The 16,766-nt window shown below is 38.3% G+C and overlaps 2 protein-coding genes across 2 annotated transcripts; both read right to left on the bottom strand.

The window, feature by feature from the left end:
• Positions 1 to 449: 449 nt before the first annotated feature.
• On the bottom strand, positions 450 to 3,155 carry LOC140791653 (CASP-like protein 1F1). Its single transcript, XM_073142261.1, has 4 exons — positions 3,021 to 3,155; positions 1,689 to 2,055; positions 1,470 to 1,572; positions 450 to 868 (listed from the first exon to the last, which is right to left on the bottom strand). The coding sequence occupies exons 2-4, from the start codon at positions 2,045 to 2,047 to the stop codon at positions 647 to 649; spliced, it is 684 nt and encodes a 227-aa protein (XP_072998362.1). The 5' UTR covers positions 2,048 to 2,055; positions 3,021 to 3,155; the 3' UTR covers positions 450 to 646.
• Positions 2,814 to 15,795, bottom strand: LOC140791654 (uncharacterized). The gene is made up of 16 exons (XM_073142262.1): positions 15,289 to 15,795; positions 14,355 to 14,444; positions 14,141 to 14,185; positions 13,785 to 13,839; positions 13,517 to 13,560; positions 12,874 to 13,383; positions 12,318 to 12,586; positions 11,634 to 11,781; positions 11,464 to 11,541; positions 9,830 to 10,338; positions 9,073 to 9,736; positions 8,186 to 8,473; positions 5,864 to 6,619; positions 5,296 to 5,451; positions 3,938 to 4,855; positions 2,814 to 3,304 (listed from the first exon to the last, which is right to left on the bottom strand). Exons 1-16 carry the CDS (start codon positions 15,700 to 15,702, stop codon positions 3,263 to 3,265), a joined length of 4,986 nt encoding a protein of 1,661 aa, XP_072998363.1. The 5' UTR covers positions 15,703 to 15,795; the 3' UTR covers positions 2,814 to 3,262.
• Between the last annotated feature and the right edge of the window lie 971 nt (positions 15,796 to 16,766).

Here is a 16,766-nt window from a genome sequence, read left to right as displayed (position 1 = left end):
GGATGCACCCGCGCAAAGGCACCCAGTACAGAACTCGCGCGCCCCCCCCCATGGTGACACGTGTCGGGATCTTACCGGTTCTCTTCTGTGGAATGAGCGACCAGCGTGTGACTCATGTAACTTATTATCTTAATATGGTCTGGGGTTTAAAATATCTAGGATGAGGTAGCTCGTTATTTTGGTCTAATTTAATCGAGCTCTTGAATGATAATATATATATATATATATATATATAATTTAAGTGGATTGAAAATGTAAATTTTCTTGAGATAATAAATTGACGAGATTTTATATTTAAATTGGCAGAAAGACCTTGCAGGATTTTTATTTTTTTTGTGGAGAAATGAGAAAAACCTATAGCAGGATTAGGCATAAAGATGATAGAGAATATTTCATCTGCCCTTTATATTCTAAAAAACCCAAATTAACAAACCAATAATGCATACATATAAAAGGAAGAAAGAGAGAAGAATACCAAATAAATAACACTAGGTAACAACCAAAATTAGTCCAACATCCAAGCCAAAATACTAATCAGGATAAACCTATTCTTGCACTTAGTTTGAGCAAGAGGCTAATCCAACTTGCCATTAGAAAGTTCACCATCCATTGATCAATATGAGTGGTAATATACTTCAGGAGCTCACTAATTATTCTTCTTGGGCTTCTGAAGAGTTGTCATAGCACAAACCAAGTAGAAGAGCAGGAAGCCAACATAAGAACAGATGAAAGAGATGCCAACTTTGTTGCAGTACTTATCAAAGTAATTGCACACTTGAAACCACCCTGTGTGACTGTTGCCATACTTCCCCACGTATCCTATCGCACTTGCAGAAGCAGCTGCAGCCATCACTAGTCCCATAGCTAACTGCAAGAAAACAGAATGGAAAATATGAATCATATTGAAGGCTAGCTGACTCTTGTTTCTTATGTCATATGTATATATATATATATATATATATATATATATATCGGCTTGAGGTATGATAAACATTATTGGACTGTTAAGTAATAATTTAAAATCTAATACAGTACAAGAGATGAATTTCTTTAGACTTTGCGAGTTAAGTTTTATGATCCTAGTAAGAATTCATTTGTTTTCCGTATTACTTTTCTTGTTGGATTTGATCTATATACAGGGGATAGAGATTTAGTATACAGATTGACCCTTCTATGTTAATTTGGGCACATTGTTGAATGTGTACTAATGCATCAATTATATGCATAAAATGGTTCCAATCATGCATGAAATCAAATACGTGAGATGTATTGGAATAGAGCGGGCATGATCAAAATATATCGTCAAATGTGCAGAGATTGATGGTAAGCGTGCATCGAAATCCCAATCTCATATGAGAGCACTTGGCCTAAAGAGATGCTAAGTAATCCTTAGGAACTCAAAAGATAATATGCTTTAATACTAAACATAATTGAAAAACAAGAGAAAGAGAACGACAATAAATAATTACCATATCCATCAAGTGAACGAAGCAACTACTTCCGATCTGCCACATCAAAAACGATGAGAACAACGAGTACCCGCAGGCGATCGCATTCCCTAACAAGAAAAACCTGCAAACAAGCATTAGAATCATGTCAACCGGCGAACGACGTCCAAATCCCTCAATTAGTCCTCAACCTTTTCTTTCTATGAAAGAAGAAGATAAATATTAGTTGTATACGATTACTTGAAGGCCGGCGAGGATTTGTAATCTGCGTGCATGGAGAAGCTGCCGAGGACGGCGGTGTCCTCGCTGAGAACCATTATGAGTGTGGCGGCGAGCGTCGCGAAAGAAGCGAGTGATCTCACAAGAACTTGCGTTGTTCTTGGCGAGATTTGGAGCACTACTAGCGGCCGTGTTGCTGTCGTCATCGTAGGTGTCGTCGTTAGTGGCGGCGGCGGCGGCGACGATGGTTTTTCTGTCATTGTTGGTGGTGGTGGTTGGAGGGACGACGGTGGTGTTGGTGATGATGGTATCGATGTCGTTGTTGGTTGATGTGGTGATGGTGGCTTGGATTGCTCGTCTTTGGTGGCTGAGCTCTCCATTGGGAAACCTAAACCAAAAGAGAAGGAAAGTTGGAGAAACTTGCAGATGGAAACGGTAGCAGTAGTGAGAGAGAGATGAGTCCAACGTGAGATATCTCTCTACATTGAGATTATACTCTTTAACAGATTCAGTTAAGATTATTTGATCACGAGCCGTATAAGTTAAACAAAGGATAGTCATCTGTATATAAATTTGACAATTAGGCTAATACTTTTAAGAACAGATAGCAATGAATCCAAGCCATAATATAAAACACTCAAATGAAAAATTCACAAATATTAATTCCAATGTCAATGGAAGAAAAAAAACTCATAATTTTTGTCATGTATTGGTAGGACCCAACCAGAAAATTACCGTGATTGCTTAACTAAAATATCTTAATCTTTTGAGAAAGACTCTAATGAGTAATATTCCTTCTACATTTATTGTTAATTTTGTTATTTACAATGTATCGTGTAATAAGAATTTGACAATAACAATTTTGACAACAATAAATTAAAATGATTTTATAACCATGAATGTGCAATATATGATCTACATGGCAACATCGCAGATACATAGTTACATTGCAAACGTGAATCAGCTTATCCATTCGATCTTGATTCATTCTGATTCAATCTGATTCATTGAATCAGACAATCCAATGAGCACCCGGGTAGATTGGACATAACTTGGCATACACATTTGATTAAAGATGGACAAGATACATACATACATATATATTCCAGAATTCAATATCTTGCGGCATATAAAACATCACTCATGTACACATCATGCCGTCAATTTATTTTCAAGTAAAAGCGTACTTTAGAAACATCCACGAATACAGCTTTTAGGTATCCAGTAATGTGCACTCGTCCATTTGTGGAGAGCTAATTAATCCAATTTATTCATACCAAGAAAGAAGTAATGCAATTAACGTATAACAAAGTAAACCTTAAAGAAAGACTTAGATAAGATAATGAAGCTGACCTTCCGTAAAGTGACATAATACAACATACTAGCAATATGCCCTCCTCTAAAACTTAAAATTTCTGCCTCTATCTAGAACAATACAACATAAGGCTGGCAAAAGGTCGTCTGACTCATGAAGATTGAGGCATCGAAAGATCTAACATTGTGAAGAATTTTGCTCGGATAATCTCTGTAAAGCATATCGCCATTTTAACCCATTTGCAAAGGCTGTTGGATTAGACCACCAATGGGAACAAGCTTCAGATTACTCTTTTTGAACCACGGACTGCTGCAAGGTGATCCTGCCACAAAGATACAAAGGAGGCATCATTACTAGGCAGTTCATCTATAGTCTTCACAAAATATCACTACCACCAATATTTCTCATACTTTAAATATGTCCATGTTGCAATGACGCTAATAATATATAAAATATAAAATCCACTAAACTAAAGCAGATGTCGTCCAAGTACACTTTGTCAGCAACTTAAAGTAATTTTAATCCTCTGTATTTTGTAATCAGAGCGGAAGACAAATAGGTGTACTGGTTCTCAAAGCTTGAGAAAGAGTCGGAGACTACTAAGTTGAACCTAAAAGGATGATCTATGACAACATAAATTCACCTGTCTAGCATCTAATCTAGCATGTGCTCAAGAATATTATGCATCATATCATGTAGTTCGACTTTGAGACAGTATTTGACTATTTTCCAACTGCACTTCAACAATCAGGATAATATACATACACGTACGTGTATAGGCTCTACAGGACAATGCAACAATTATACAAGAAAAATATGTTCATAATCTTCTTTGTGCGACTATTAACTAAAACCCAGTGGGCGTAAAGCTAATGAGCTTGTTGTTGTATGACATGCAAGATAGAGATAATAAGGAAGTCAAATTCAAAGCGATTATAGATAATAAGATTCATACCGATACAAAATCAAAAGCTTTAGTCTCCTCCTTTTTCATGTTGGTCATCATTGAACCATGCTTTTGGACTGGATTATGAGACAGTTGGAAAATATCCGGGAGGGCTGAAGGGTAACCATCCTTTGCAACTTCATGTCCAAATCCAGGGTTGAAATTTCCGAGGTTTTGATATAGCAACTGCTGTTGAGCAATGAGATTCCCCATTGAACCATAATTCAATGGCTGGGCAGCATAACCTTCATTGAGCATAATACTTGGAGGCATGTTGTACTGCATAGGAACCTCAGGAAAAAAAGAATTTGGACCAAAAATAATATTTGATGCTCCACTGTTTGGTACCTCGCTGGGTTGACTGTTTTGATCTGAGAATCCTGTGAGGATACCACCAGATTCTCCAGCCATTCTGGGTTGGCCTTGAGCCATTCCAGTGAGAGTCAAATCAGCCAGCAACTGATTATGCCTTTTATCTGTTACTGTTTCTTGATATAGGTGCTCCGAGTTGCCACCAAAAATATCAAGTAATCCAGGATTACTAGTTGAAGGCATATCATGCTTTACGTTTGATGACTTATCATCTATAGTCAGGCCTGAGAAAAGGTCATTGGGCTCCTTGTCCTCCGCCACATGGAATGACACATCTGCAAATGGATCACTCCCATCTCCATTCCCTCCTGTGCTTAGCTCAGAAATAGGGTTACCACCTAAGAGATCATCAACTGAAGAGTTTTCTTCAGTTAGATTAGAAATGCTCTGATCATGATGCTTCTGACTGAAAATGTCACCTCCATTGTTATCTAGGTCGCCTGTATCAATTAAGTCAGGCATCTGAACAACAGGCTCTGACACAGCTTTTGCATGTGAATGCTCCATCACATTTCTTGTTTGGGCAGACTGCTCTCCATCCAAAAGATTTAAGACCTAATTAAAAGCACAAGAACTATATAATATTTGCCAGCAAAAGAGGGAAAAAACATTGCTTCAATAGTGGAAGTTAAATCATGAAGCAGGTTAGTAATTATATATAAGGCCCTTCTTCCTCAACCCATTTTGGCTTCTTCAGTTCAAAAGTGAAAAACGATGCAGAACAAGTCATAATTTAGAACAAGCAATAACAGGCCAAAACAAGACCCATTATCAATTATCAGATTGGTTCTGACCAAAATCAATCCTTTTGTTTAAGATAAGTGGATAATATATCATGCTTATATAAGGCCTCACAAATTCTAACAAAAATGTAGGTGCATACGTTGGTAATAGGCCATCAAATCCAACCTAAATAGAAGATATTTCGAGATAGCATATTTTCAGCAGTTACACATTTCGAATGGTAACTGGTATATTTAAGGGAGCAATGTTACCTTGGTAGCTTTTTCCCTTAAAGAAACTTGGGGCAATTCAGAGCACTTAACCACAGATTCCCTGTTTTCACTAAAATAAGATGCAATACAAGAAAAACTTTCATCATCCTTTTTCCTCAGAATTGATTCCAACACACAGATGGCCTTCATCCGAACCTGAAAAAAATCAATTGACAAAGGAACAACTAGTAAAGTTGCACTCATTCTTTCCATGAAAATTTCAGAGATACTGTCCCTAAGAATATATAATGAGCAGATGAAGATAATATGTAAGCTCCGACTACAGTAAATTATAAAATAATATAATGCTAAAATTAAAAATAAGGTATTTCTGCTTCTCTGAAACATTTTGAGTTATCTTCCCATGAACATGTGTGCAGATACACATGCACACAATGAACGGAATGAGCATGAAAGATCTGCACACAATTGCACATTACCAACACATGATTTCAACAAAAAGGATGTCAGGAAATTGGAAGGAATGCAATGCTAAGACATTCACATATATACATATCATATTTAGTCAAATTAGAGAACAAACAAATGGTAGATGAAGGCAGCTTACCTGCCATATAGGTGACTGAAGTTTAACCTCAAGGGCAGAACTCATAGCCAGAGGATCCAGCTTTGAGACCTCAGATAGGAACACTTGTAGAGCATCACGAGTTGGCTGCAGCCGGACACCCCCACAAGTGACGATGGTCTCCAAAAGCCTCTCCTCACGACTCTTAACCCCTGAATTACTTGACCTGCTATATTCAGCTGGTGCTGGTCCAGTTATACTCGTTCTTGACTCTGCACCCCATGTACCAGAAGCTACATTCTTTGAGACACCAGAAGATACCCAAGTCTCACTATGGTTCTCATTTGCTTCATACTTATCATGTCTATTATTTTCAGTGGTTAGAGACCTTCGGAGAGTCGGGCTCTTGTAGGTACCATTATCATTTTTCATCATTGAATGTGTGGCAGCAAAATTGCTAAGCCCCTGCTTGATTGAGGCACTACCAAGACCGACAACTTCACTTATAAAAGACTTCTTATCTTCACTCTGCGTCTCAAAATTGGTATTACCAAATCCTTGGATACGCTTGTTCAGACCTTCTGCTGGGGCTGTTGGCTTACTGTCATCAGAAGAAAAAACAGTAGAGACGGCCTCTTGAGCAGTTTCACGAACAGCCTTATTAAGGGAATCCCCTTTCAGGGGATCAGGCTGACCCTTGTAATGACAAAGCTGACGGATAGCAACTGAATGCCGTTGCATTTCTCTCCTGAACTCATTGCCAGATTTTCCCACCGCATACTTGATAAGCCGTAACGCCTAGTAAAACTCAAGATACCATAAAATGCAATCAATTAACCTTCTCAAAACAATTCAATCTCCTCATGCAGATTCATGGTTAAAATGGAAGTAACAAATCTAATCATTCATATAACTCCGAATAAATTGCATGATCAAGAAAGCGTATCACTGAATCAGATCACATTTTTGCATTTACTTACAGAAGTTTCAACATTAAATCATTGCATGCACTACTAATGAAAACTTTCATTCTTCAACTCAAACAATAAATATTGACATTTCGCGATCATATCTTCACAAACCAATAGAGCTTATATACCTTTTGCTTGACGATGGGGCTCTTATGATCAAGCCGCTTGAGGATAAAATCCGACACCTCCTTCACGATGCTCGCAGGGGAACTCCTCAAAAGCTCGCAGATCTCCTCCAACTTATACACGGGAGCAACCTTATCCTCGTCGGATGTCACCCCATCGACCATGCGAGATCTCCAGTACGCCTCCACAGCTCTCCTACTCGAATCCATCGTTCCAAAGGAGTACACGAAAGCCTAGATCATAGACCCCTACGATCGATTATAAATCCAATAGATCCAGGGATTTGGGAACGAATTGGGTGGGAGATTTGAAGGGAAGAGGAAGGAGACGGTGATAATAGTTGGGCGTAGAGAGAGGGTGGAGAAAGTAGTACACGCGCGGAGACGCAAGAGCGCCACCAACCACGTGCCAATGCCCAATAGTGAGTACGGTACATGGGAAAGTATCCACGTAGGGACGCATCGTTAACCGTTCATCTGATGAGCTCGATGACGTGTGGAAATTATTGGCCATTACTTGGAACTTGCAAATCGGAAATCTTCCACTATTCGTAGCCGACTTCAATAATAATAATGAACGTTACTACATTAGCTGGAAGTGGTTGAAGACTGAAACAAGAGCAGTAACTAGACTTATTCCAGGAGTTTCTATTTCCCTTTTTGATCAGGACGTACTCGATAATTCCGACGGTTATCGGAAAAAAATTACGAATTCGAGTGAGCATAATTCGTGAATTGCAAATGTGTGCTAGGGGTTTGCTTTTAACTTATTTTGAATCGTAATTTGATCTATTTATGGCTCATATATCAACTTTTATATACGCTAGCCCCGATATCTAATTTATAATTAGCTTACAAACTCTCTATTAATTAAAAATAATAATAATAATTAGTGATTATATACAAGAATCCCGTGGATTTTATAGTCTTCAACCTTTGGCTCTAAACCAAAGGATCCACACAAAAGAAAAATGTAAATTTTTGCTACTGTATAAACTCAAGTTGGATGCGGAACTTTGTTCTGTCGGACATCGCATTGCAACAGCAGTTGACATGGAGGGTCCGATGTAACAACATCTAAGAGAAATTTTTTCTTTCCTTTTCCTTTTCTTCTCTCAAGATACAGTTTTCAACATATTTCCTCAAAAGAAATGCTGCATTGCAGCAAAATGAATTGAAAATGTAAAGAAGAAAACAATTAGCAGCAGAATAGTGTTACCACTAAGGCTCGCCATTACTGAATTCTAGTACATAACAGACTCCTGAACATCATCAGATTCATCAGACATCATTTCATTTCTGAAGAGAACTTTGAGGTAAGGTAGGACATTAGGAAGCACAGGCAAGTCTGCTAAGTTGACGCTCATCAAGTCAAATGCAATACATGTCTTGTGCATGTCGGTCTCATCAAAAACTGGAATCTTCGGGTATCTCTGGCTGAAGTGAGTAAGGATAATGCGATATGCACCAGCCGATGTACCCACCCCAATGGCTTCCTTTGTCGTGCTGTGATTCCTATTAATCGCCTCATCCTTCATGCTATCCTCAAATGTTGCCTGCAAAAAGGCACCAAATACGGTCAAGAAAGTTCTTATTAAAGGTGATAGCATGATGACGACAAACATTGGTACAGTGATGAGGTCTCAAATCAACCAGAGGTTACAGACATAAGCTAAAACAGAGTGTCCACTTAACACAAGCTCAATGTGCTTGTACAGGTCATGCTATGATCGGCTGTGCATTCTTTAGTAGAACAATTATAATCATGGTACAAAGGTGAAACCAACCGTAAGTTTTCACAGGATAGAAAGGGTCTCCTGAATTACTTGGGAGTTATGGCCTATGCAATTGGTGCCATGTTAGAATAGTCGAAGGTTAGAATTGCTACTGATGCTGATGACAGAGTTTAGAGTAGAATTAGGATTCAAGAATGTTGAGGATGAAGATGATATCTAAAGCTGATAATGATAATAGTATTGTTTTATCACATCTATATTTGGCATGTCGACAAACCATAAGCAAACTAGCTAAAGTTGCCAGCAAAAGAGCAAATAATGATGACATGCAGAATGCAGCTGTATCTTCCTGTATCATGCTAAGAGAGGACATAAGATTCAGGAACCAAGAAAAAAATTATCATGGAGGGGCTACGCACCTCATGAATAAGAACCGTGGCATCATTAGATGCATCGATAAGGGCCGGGCATGGCCGAGTGTCACCTGAATAAACGAGCTTCCAGCCAGGAATAGTTTTTCCATGACTATTCACTTTCTCTCTAGACTTTAAGGCAACACCAAATGCCTCTGGGCAGTGTAAAACAGGGACACTATGTAAAAATTCCAAACCTGCTTCAAATAGCACTTCTCTTAAACTAATTAAAGCCATGGAAGCTTCAACTGGAATCCCAGGTTTCTTCCTGTAACTCTCCATTCTACTGCCAGGAGCAAACAAAGTACTTTCCAGTTGATGAGATGTAACAGTTGCCAATCCTGCACCTCTGTTACTCTCGTAATTTGAATCTGCAGAGTCACCTCTTCCTGAACCATGGTTACTGAGTAAAGACTCAACTGTAGTCTTCAGGGTGTGCCTGCAATCTAAGAACTGCATATCGAGATCTTCTAGTTCTGAATATGCTTTAAGAAACCTCTCGAGTGGTCTTGGCCCAATGACAAGTAAAGGTTTATGAGGTACACCTTTTAACAACTGGCATCTTAAAGCAAGTATTCTAACTAGACCTGTGTGATGATCAGCATGAATGTGGGAAATCCAAATACATCTTAAGCTTGTGACAGCATTGTCAGCACCCTTTACACCAAACCTGAAATTGAAAACAAATAAACTTTCACCATAAAGAACCATGAGAAATGGTGGTGGAATGTGTTCAAGATATTTATTCAAAGTTGATACCAACCTCCTTTTAAGTTGTGCTAGAGTTCCTTCACCACAATCAAGGAGTAAACTGCCCCGAGCAAATAAATTAACAAACACAGAGCTGACATTTCGATATTTTGAAGGCTGAGATGAACCTGTTCCCAAAAGAATGACTTCCATATCTTCTCTTGTTATGTTCTCCAAGCAAGAAGGGATGTCAAGATTTTCCTCAAGCCCCTTTATCAAATGAGCAGCTAGATAAGGAGATCCACCTTCAGATACATCCAATCTTTTCTTTTGCATGTGTTCAATAGGAACTAGGGAACTTTCATTTATCCATGGTTCTTCCACCATTATTATGTTGTCATCCTCTAGAGGCATCATAGAATTATTTTGCAGAGGACTTCCCCAGAACTGACTAATCTGCTTGGAAATATCTTTTATTTCTGGGATTTCTGAAAAAAGCTCCTCAACAATCTCCTTGTGACTAAGTGTGCCTGGGATGGCAGATTTATCCAGTCCCAGAAGAGAGTGCGGCCGCAAATGAAACTGAAGGACAAATGAGAAAAAGGAATTCCATTAATCAGCATATTACTATCTTCTTTACAATACAATGTCCTGACCGGATTCTTGTGTTATCTGACAAGCGCTGGTACCCCAATAATGTCTAGCAACTGGCATTTTTTTTCAGAGCATAGCTTTTTAGATGTGGATCCAATTCAGCCAGTTAAAGATCCTAAGTTGAAATAACATTTGAGAAGGAAGAGGACCAAAACCTCCACAGAAGCCGGTAAAGGAGTATCAAAAACATAATAAAGATTGGTGGACAAGAAAGGGCCACCAAAAGAGGATGGAAGAGGCTGGAAAGGAAAAATCTCTGGAGTTACTTGGAAGAGACAAGCCCAATCAGGTAAAAGCCCTTTCTCGCAATGTTTATGTTTTCCTAAATTTGTTGGCAAAGAGTTAATTGCTATTGCTATCAATTGTGGAGTAAATTTGGGGAGAAATAGAGAGGTAATGTTGGAAAATATTGGGATTCTGAAAGCTCTTGAGATGGAGAGAGCTGAAATATATATCGAGTCCCTAAGGAGAAAGGAAGACCCAAAAGGGGAGATAATTCGTGAAATATGAAAGAAATGTTCTGGAACATTAGAGGCATGGGAATGCCTGAGAAAAGAAGAGTGAGTTCGCTGATTTGCAAGAAATTTGGACTTTATTTGTTTGCAAGAAACAAAGCAGGTTGAGGTCAGTGATAGGATTTTGATGGCTATGGGTGGTGGTAGAATGAAAGGCTGGTATGTTTTACCTTCCTCTGGTTTTTCTGGAGGTTTGCTCATTGGTGTTAATGAGAACAATTTGGAGTAGGAAGATTGTACAGTTGGTATGCATTCAATTTCTGTGTACGCGAACAGAAGGTCTGTGCGGATAAGATGGGTGCTTACAAATGTTTATGGGCCTCAACCATTGGATGAAAAACAGATTTTGTGGCAAATAGCTGGTTGTGTTGTGAATGTTTTGTGGTTGGGGTTGATGTGTTGTGATGAACAGATGTTGCAGTAGTTCTATGTTTGTAAATATCTGTCAATTGATGGGGATTGTGCTTTTTATGTTTCAATGAAACAGAGTGGCAACCTTTTTGTCAAAAAAAGAAGAGTGCTAGTACCCATATCATACCTTGAGAAGATTTTCTGCTGAAGTGCTTTTGAGAAGATTTTCTGCTGAAGTGCTTCTGCAAAGGGTTAAAGAAGTACCCTGAGAAGAAAAATTCACCTTCAAAATGTGGACTAATGAAAATTGTTACAATCTTGACTTGAAAAGATGTCAGCAAATCGTCAGGGATAAACCTCAGCATTTACACTTTTCTCCAAAGGTAAGTTATTAATCTGTTCAGCAGACTGCAAACCGGGGGCTGGAAATAGCTGAGGGCATACATAATTGAGCCGCGATGATATTCTTGCACTGGCCTTCAAGATCGGAATCTTCGTATTTTTCCTGCAAAAATGTGAAAAAGCGGTTACAAGAACCCAATGAGATATGGAACTACAGACGGTTAATAGCCTATTCAAATAAGAAAAGCATGACTACTATTGAAGTGCAATAAGTACGACGATAAAAAATGACAATCACTAAACTTTATTTGGCAGGATAGATACAAACAGTGACATAGATAGGGCAAATTTCCAGCAGATTAATTCTCAAATACTTTTATCTACATGATGCTTCTACTAAATAGAAAACTTTGGTCCAACTTTAGATCTTTTTATCAAAAAGGAGATCGAGACCTTTCAGAGACATTAGCAGATATTATAGCATATCCAGGGCCACTCCATAACCACATTATCACAACTTTCTATGATAACATATAAGAAGAATCTCAGAACACTATGCAACATGAGCTGGCAAAATTGAAAGTTAAGCCTCTACCGCATTATCAGCTTAAAACAATCAACAAGAAAAGGAAGAGGCAAATGTGGCATTATACTGAGGAATAAGAAAAACATACTACAGTAACATGAACCAAACCCCACATTTCATGTCCCGCCATGATGTGTTGTGCATTGCCAAATCTTCTCATCCAGTTCTGATACTCGATACTCTTTGTGACAGAAGATGGACCCAGGTGGATTATGCAATTTACTATTTTAACACCCTCTGTTGAATGAGTAGAAGAATTTGCATAGTAACAGCTGAGGGATTGCAGAGAAAGCAGTTCGTGCATATGAGACATTGTAGGGCAGTCCACCAGAAGTACAATGGGGCCAGGAGATGAAGGACCAAGAACATCACTTGGATTAACCTAAGTAAGAACCATGGCAAATTAAAAAAACATTACACATAATAGACATTAAGACATCTAAAATTTACTCACCGTATTTCCAAAAATATTGTTGACTTAACTCAGATAAAAGTTAAAGGTGTGATATATACAACCAAAGAGATTCAGGAGATTGGTTGGCTACTAGCAACACAAGAATAATTTATGACATTATATACTGGAGTATTTAGCTATTCAATGCGGTCACAAAGAAATTAAAGTTTCACAATGAACCTTCAAAAAGTTAAAGAACTTTAAACTTGACTCACCATAATGTTGAGACGATCTGACAAGACGGAGTTTCCAAGTTGCAGTTCACGGTACTTTGGTCCAGGCTTCAGACCAAGAGATGCAGCTTTAACTGGATCAAACTTTCCTTTTATCTCAGGCAATTCACAGGCATACACAACAGCAGTGTCACCAGGCTTTAGGTTAAATTCTGTTTCGCTGTGCAAACTTTCAGAGGATTGAGCTTTAGGGTATACATACTGACTCGAATAGTTTTCTCCATCCAACAAATCTAAATTTGGAGCTTTTAAATTATTTATGAAACTTTTGGAGTATCCTGGCTTTACAAAGAAAGCTGATATACAAACCACTTCATCATCAACTAAAACAACGGGATCTATAGATTTGCCATTTCCAGAAGTTGGAGATGACCCTCCACCATTATTTTGACTCAACCCAAAGCTGTGTGTGTGAAGCATGGCCTTTTTTGGGATAAAAGATCTCATTGCCTCAACTAAAAAGTCAATATCTGACGGACCCCATATATTGACCTAATCAGATATAAATAGAAGGAAAGTACATTATTCAAAAAGAAAGAATATTAGCTTCATGTAACTGAATAAAGCAGTACTGATGAGGCAGCATGTTTTGGGCAAGGGAAATAACAGCAGCTAAATTCCTCACCGACATCCCTTCCTCTCCTATTCCTGCCAGAGTAAGCACAAGGCCTACAGACCAAGAAAAAAGAAAAGAAGGAACAATGAGTTAGTTATGCATTCTTACTAGTATGCAAAAGACAACTACATCTCAAAAATAAAAGGAAAACATTTAACATTTTACTTCTAAAGTAGAATGGAAAATTTACGTTTGACTTAGAAAGGAAGACAAAAGAGTTAGCTGAGAAATAATTTTTCCAAAAGTAAGATCAACTATCAAACAAAACAATGGCTACCTGGAAGTCCACCTGCAGTTTCTGAGCATACGCGAGTCAAAAATATGTGGTCAATCTGGATTGAACAATGAGAAACTTGATCAAAAATTACTATTAATTATTGATGAACAACTATATAACAAAGATAAATAGTTGCTGTATCCTCTAACTATAAGGCAAAGATGGCAATAAATTACATGCTACCACTCCGACAGAATAAGCAACTTTCTCCTTGATGAATCACAAAGAAGACGAAAAGGAAGAGGAAAGAGAAAAGGAAGAAACAAGGGAGACCCAAGAGGAGTAATGAAAAAAGCCAAACAAAAAGGGGGGAGGAGAGAACAAAAGAAAACACAAGTTTCCTAACAATTTTACACCTTTGATAGCTTTATCTTATGCTCCGTGCAGAACCTCTGCAACCCCTGCAGACAAATAACTTCTGTCAAAAGATGGATTTTGAATAAATTAAATTCCACTGTAAGATTCTTATTAGTCGGTATTAAAGATCAAAGATGCAAAAGTTAGTAAAGATAAATTTCTTGAGGTAAGCTGCTTGAGAAAATCCATTGGATGCCTTGTACTGAGCCATACCTCGCCAGCATTAAATATAAATCTCTGTTTATCAAAGAAGAGCAAAATAGAAGGCGAAGTATCTTGTGTGTCCATCCCAGTTCCCAGTATCTATGGAGAAAAAAAGGAAAGAAGCAAGTAATCAAAAACTGATTCATACAAAGTTGGTTATGGAATGGATAACTATATTACTTAAGGAAATACCAAAATAGTTAGAAAATACTAACACAATTCTCTATGGATTCAAGAAAGAAATCATGAAGGAATATCTGATTACCTGATAAGATTCAGACATTTTAAAACAGAAGAAGAAGAAGAAGAAGAAGAAGAAGAAGAAGAAGAAGAAGATAAAAAAATTAAGAGCATATATAAGTTATTACATCATCTTGCAAGCTTTTCCCAACTACATGCTTATGATAGTCTTCTTCAAAACGGTATGAACTCTGAACACCATAAAAGAAGACAAGATACAATATTTGCAGTTTTAAAACAAACCCACCATATCCTACATATCTCTGGGTTCCCTCATATTTCTGTTCCAAAGTAAGGTGAAACAAAGTAAAATTTCATCGTTAAAAAGGTAATCACCCAAATGTACCAAAAGATTAAGAAGTTCAAATTCTTGGGGAAACGAATATAGGTTCAATGACATTATACGTATAACAGCAGGAAGAATAACGATATCAAATTGCCACCAACAAATTGATCCAACATTTTTTACTTTTACCAAAGAAGGGAGAAGGAAATGAGTAACAGAAAAACTTCGCAGACCAAAGGCAACCGAGATCACAAGTTTAATACACAAGCAAATTCACCATCCCCCCTACCGCAGAGTGGTACTCTGTCCTCAAATTCGAATCTAACTCATACCCACATCCTAAAATTCTCTGGAAAAGAGCCTCTTATGATAATAAAATTATTTTTAAAAAAAACTAACTTGATTCCAATCCCATACCTGAAGGTAGCATATAGTATTGACGGGATTCAACTTCCGGGTCTTGAGCTGGAGAGCCTTCCCCTTCCCGCTCCGATCTCTCCCCTCCGCCCTCCTCTTATTAAACGACAAATCTTCTCCTTCATCCATATCCACCATTCTCCCCCTCTCTTTATCCCTCCCTCCTCCCTCCCTTAGAGTGCTGTTGCCTCTCCTCTGCGGCGAAACGCCACCGCCACCGCCACTGCCGCGGCCTCTTCTTCGGTGCCTACCTGCGTAGGATAGCGCGGTGATGGGGGCGAAGTATGTCTTTCGGGGCAGTGATGGCTTGGAGAATAGGGAACGGGAGAAGGGGGCGAGGAGGAAGGGTTTCTTGGAGAGGAAGAGCGACGACGAGGAGGGGAGAAGAAGTCTCAAGTTGGAGACTTTGGACATCTGGGTCAATTTTATTGGGGGTTTAAGGGGTGGGTTTTAAGGAGTAGGAGTAAGGCTGTGTAAAGGCTCTTCCTCGGAGTTGGAGACAAGATAGGCATGTGAGAAGAGGAAGAGCCGAAGAGGACTTATATTGGACCCATATTAGGAGATGATTGGGCTCAACCTGGATTACAAAAGTTATTCTATGGCCTTATGCATCATAAATTAAGAAATAGGCCCAATTCTCGACCTACTGAGAGTTGATTGCAATCTTTCAGGCATTTCGTCAAACAATTAGTCTTCTTGATCTGTTCTGTTTCTTTCTCCTCCTATTTTGTTACGGCATGAACCAAATCGTTCAAATTATTTTGGTTCCAGTCTTACCTTATACCTTCAGAGGTAGAATAAGAACATACCGGCTCTTATATGCGTAAACACCTTCAAAGAAATCCTGGGGCATTTGCCCTTCAGAAACTGGAACAGTTAACGCTTCACCTATTTCATCAATTGAGCCATTATTTTCCCAGCTATAATCGTCCGTTAAAGTTACATATATTTATGACTGATCTTTATTTAAAGAAGAGAAGTATTTTGCAGAAGTGAAGACTGCAGCAGTAGGTGACATTGTCAGTACCTGATCTTTCACTGGTTGATCAACAAACTTAAACGATGGCATCTGCAATAACATGTGCCATGTTTTTGGATGTCATCTTTATCGAGTCTGCGACTTGATTACTTATCGATACTTGTTTCAGGCTTGCAGCTCGTTTATGAAACGCTGCCGGAAATATTCAAACAAATTATCATGTACTATAGCATATAATATCGTCCTTGATAGGTTTATCGCCAGCATAATAGGGGTTAGAAATACACATCTTTTTTCCTTTCTTGCTTAACTTCATCCATATTTTAGATGAAAAGCATTAGTATGTACCATGCTAAGTTTATTCCAGTATATTTACTAGCATTCATTTACATACTTTATTCAGCTTCAATTAACACTAAAATATATCAATTTTTCGCAACTCATCACCTACATTTTCGGGGGGAAAAGCTCCCGTTTCTTTCATATCAGAATAACTCCT

The sequence above is a fragment of the Typha latifolia genome, chromosome 7 (genome assembly GCF_019914945.1).
Source record: "Typha latifolia isolate L0001 chromosome 7, TyphaL0001v2, whole genome shotgun sequence".
NCBI classification, from domain to species: Eukaryota; Viridiplantae; Streptophyta; class Magnoliopsida; order Poales; family Typhaceae; genus Typha; species Typha latifolia.
This window is presented reverse-complemented; position numbering and strand designations above follow the sequence as displayed.

Excerpts from the sequence above, each read along its gene's own strand:
- LOC140791653 (XM_073142261.1), bottom strand. The coding sequence starts at position 2,047 with ATGGAGAGCTCAGCCACCAAAGACGAGCAATCCAAGCCACCATCACCA. Across the intron at positions 1,573-1,688 it reads AAATCCTCGCCGGCCTTCAA|GTTTTTCTTGTTAGGGAATG; the intron begins GTAATCGTATAC and ends GCTTGTTTGCAG. Across the intron at positions 869-1,469 it reads TCGTTCACTTGATGGATATG|TTAGCTATGGGACTAGTGAT; the intron begins GTAATTATTTAT and ends GTTTTCTTGCAG.
- LOC140791654 (XM_073142262.1), bottom strand. The coding sequence starts at position 15,702 with ATGTCCAAAGTCTCCAACTTGAGACTTCTTCTCCCCTCCTCGTCGTCG. Across the intron at positions 13,561-13,784 it reads AACTGCAGGTGGACTTCCAG|GCCTTGTGCTTACTCTGGCA; the intron begins GTAGCCATTGTT and ends CTTGGTCTGTAG. Across the intron at positions 6,620-8,185 it reads TGTCTGATGAATCTGATGAT|GCGTTACGGCTTATCAAGTA; the intron begins GTTCAGGAGTCT and ends GAGTTTTACTAG.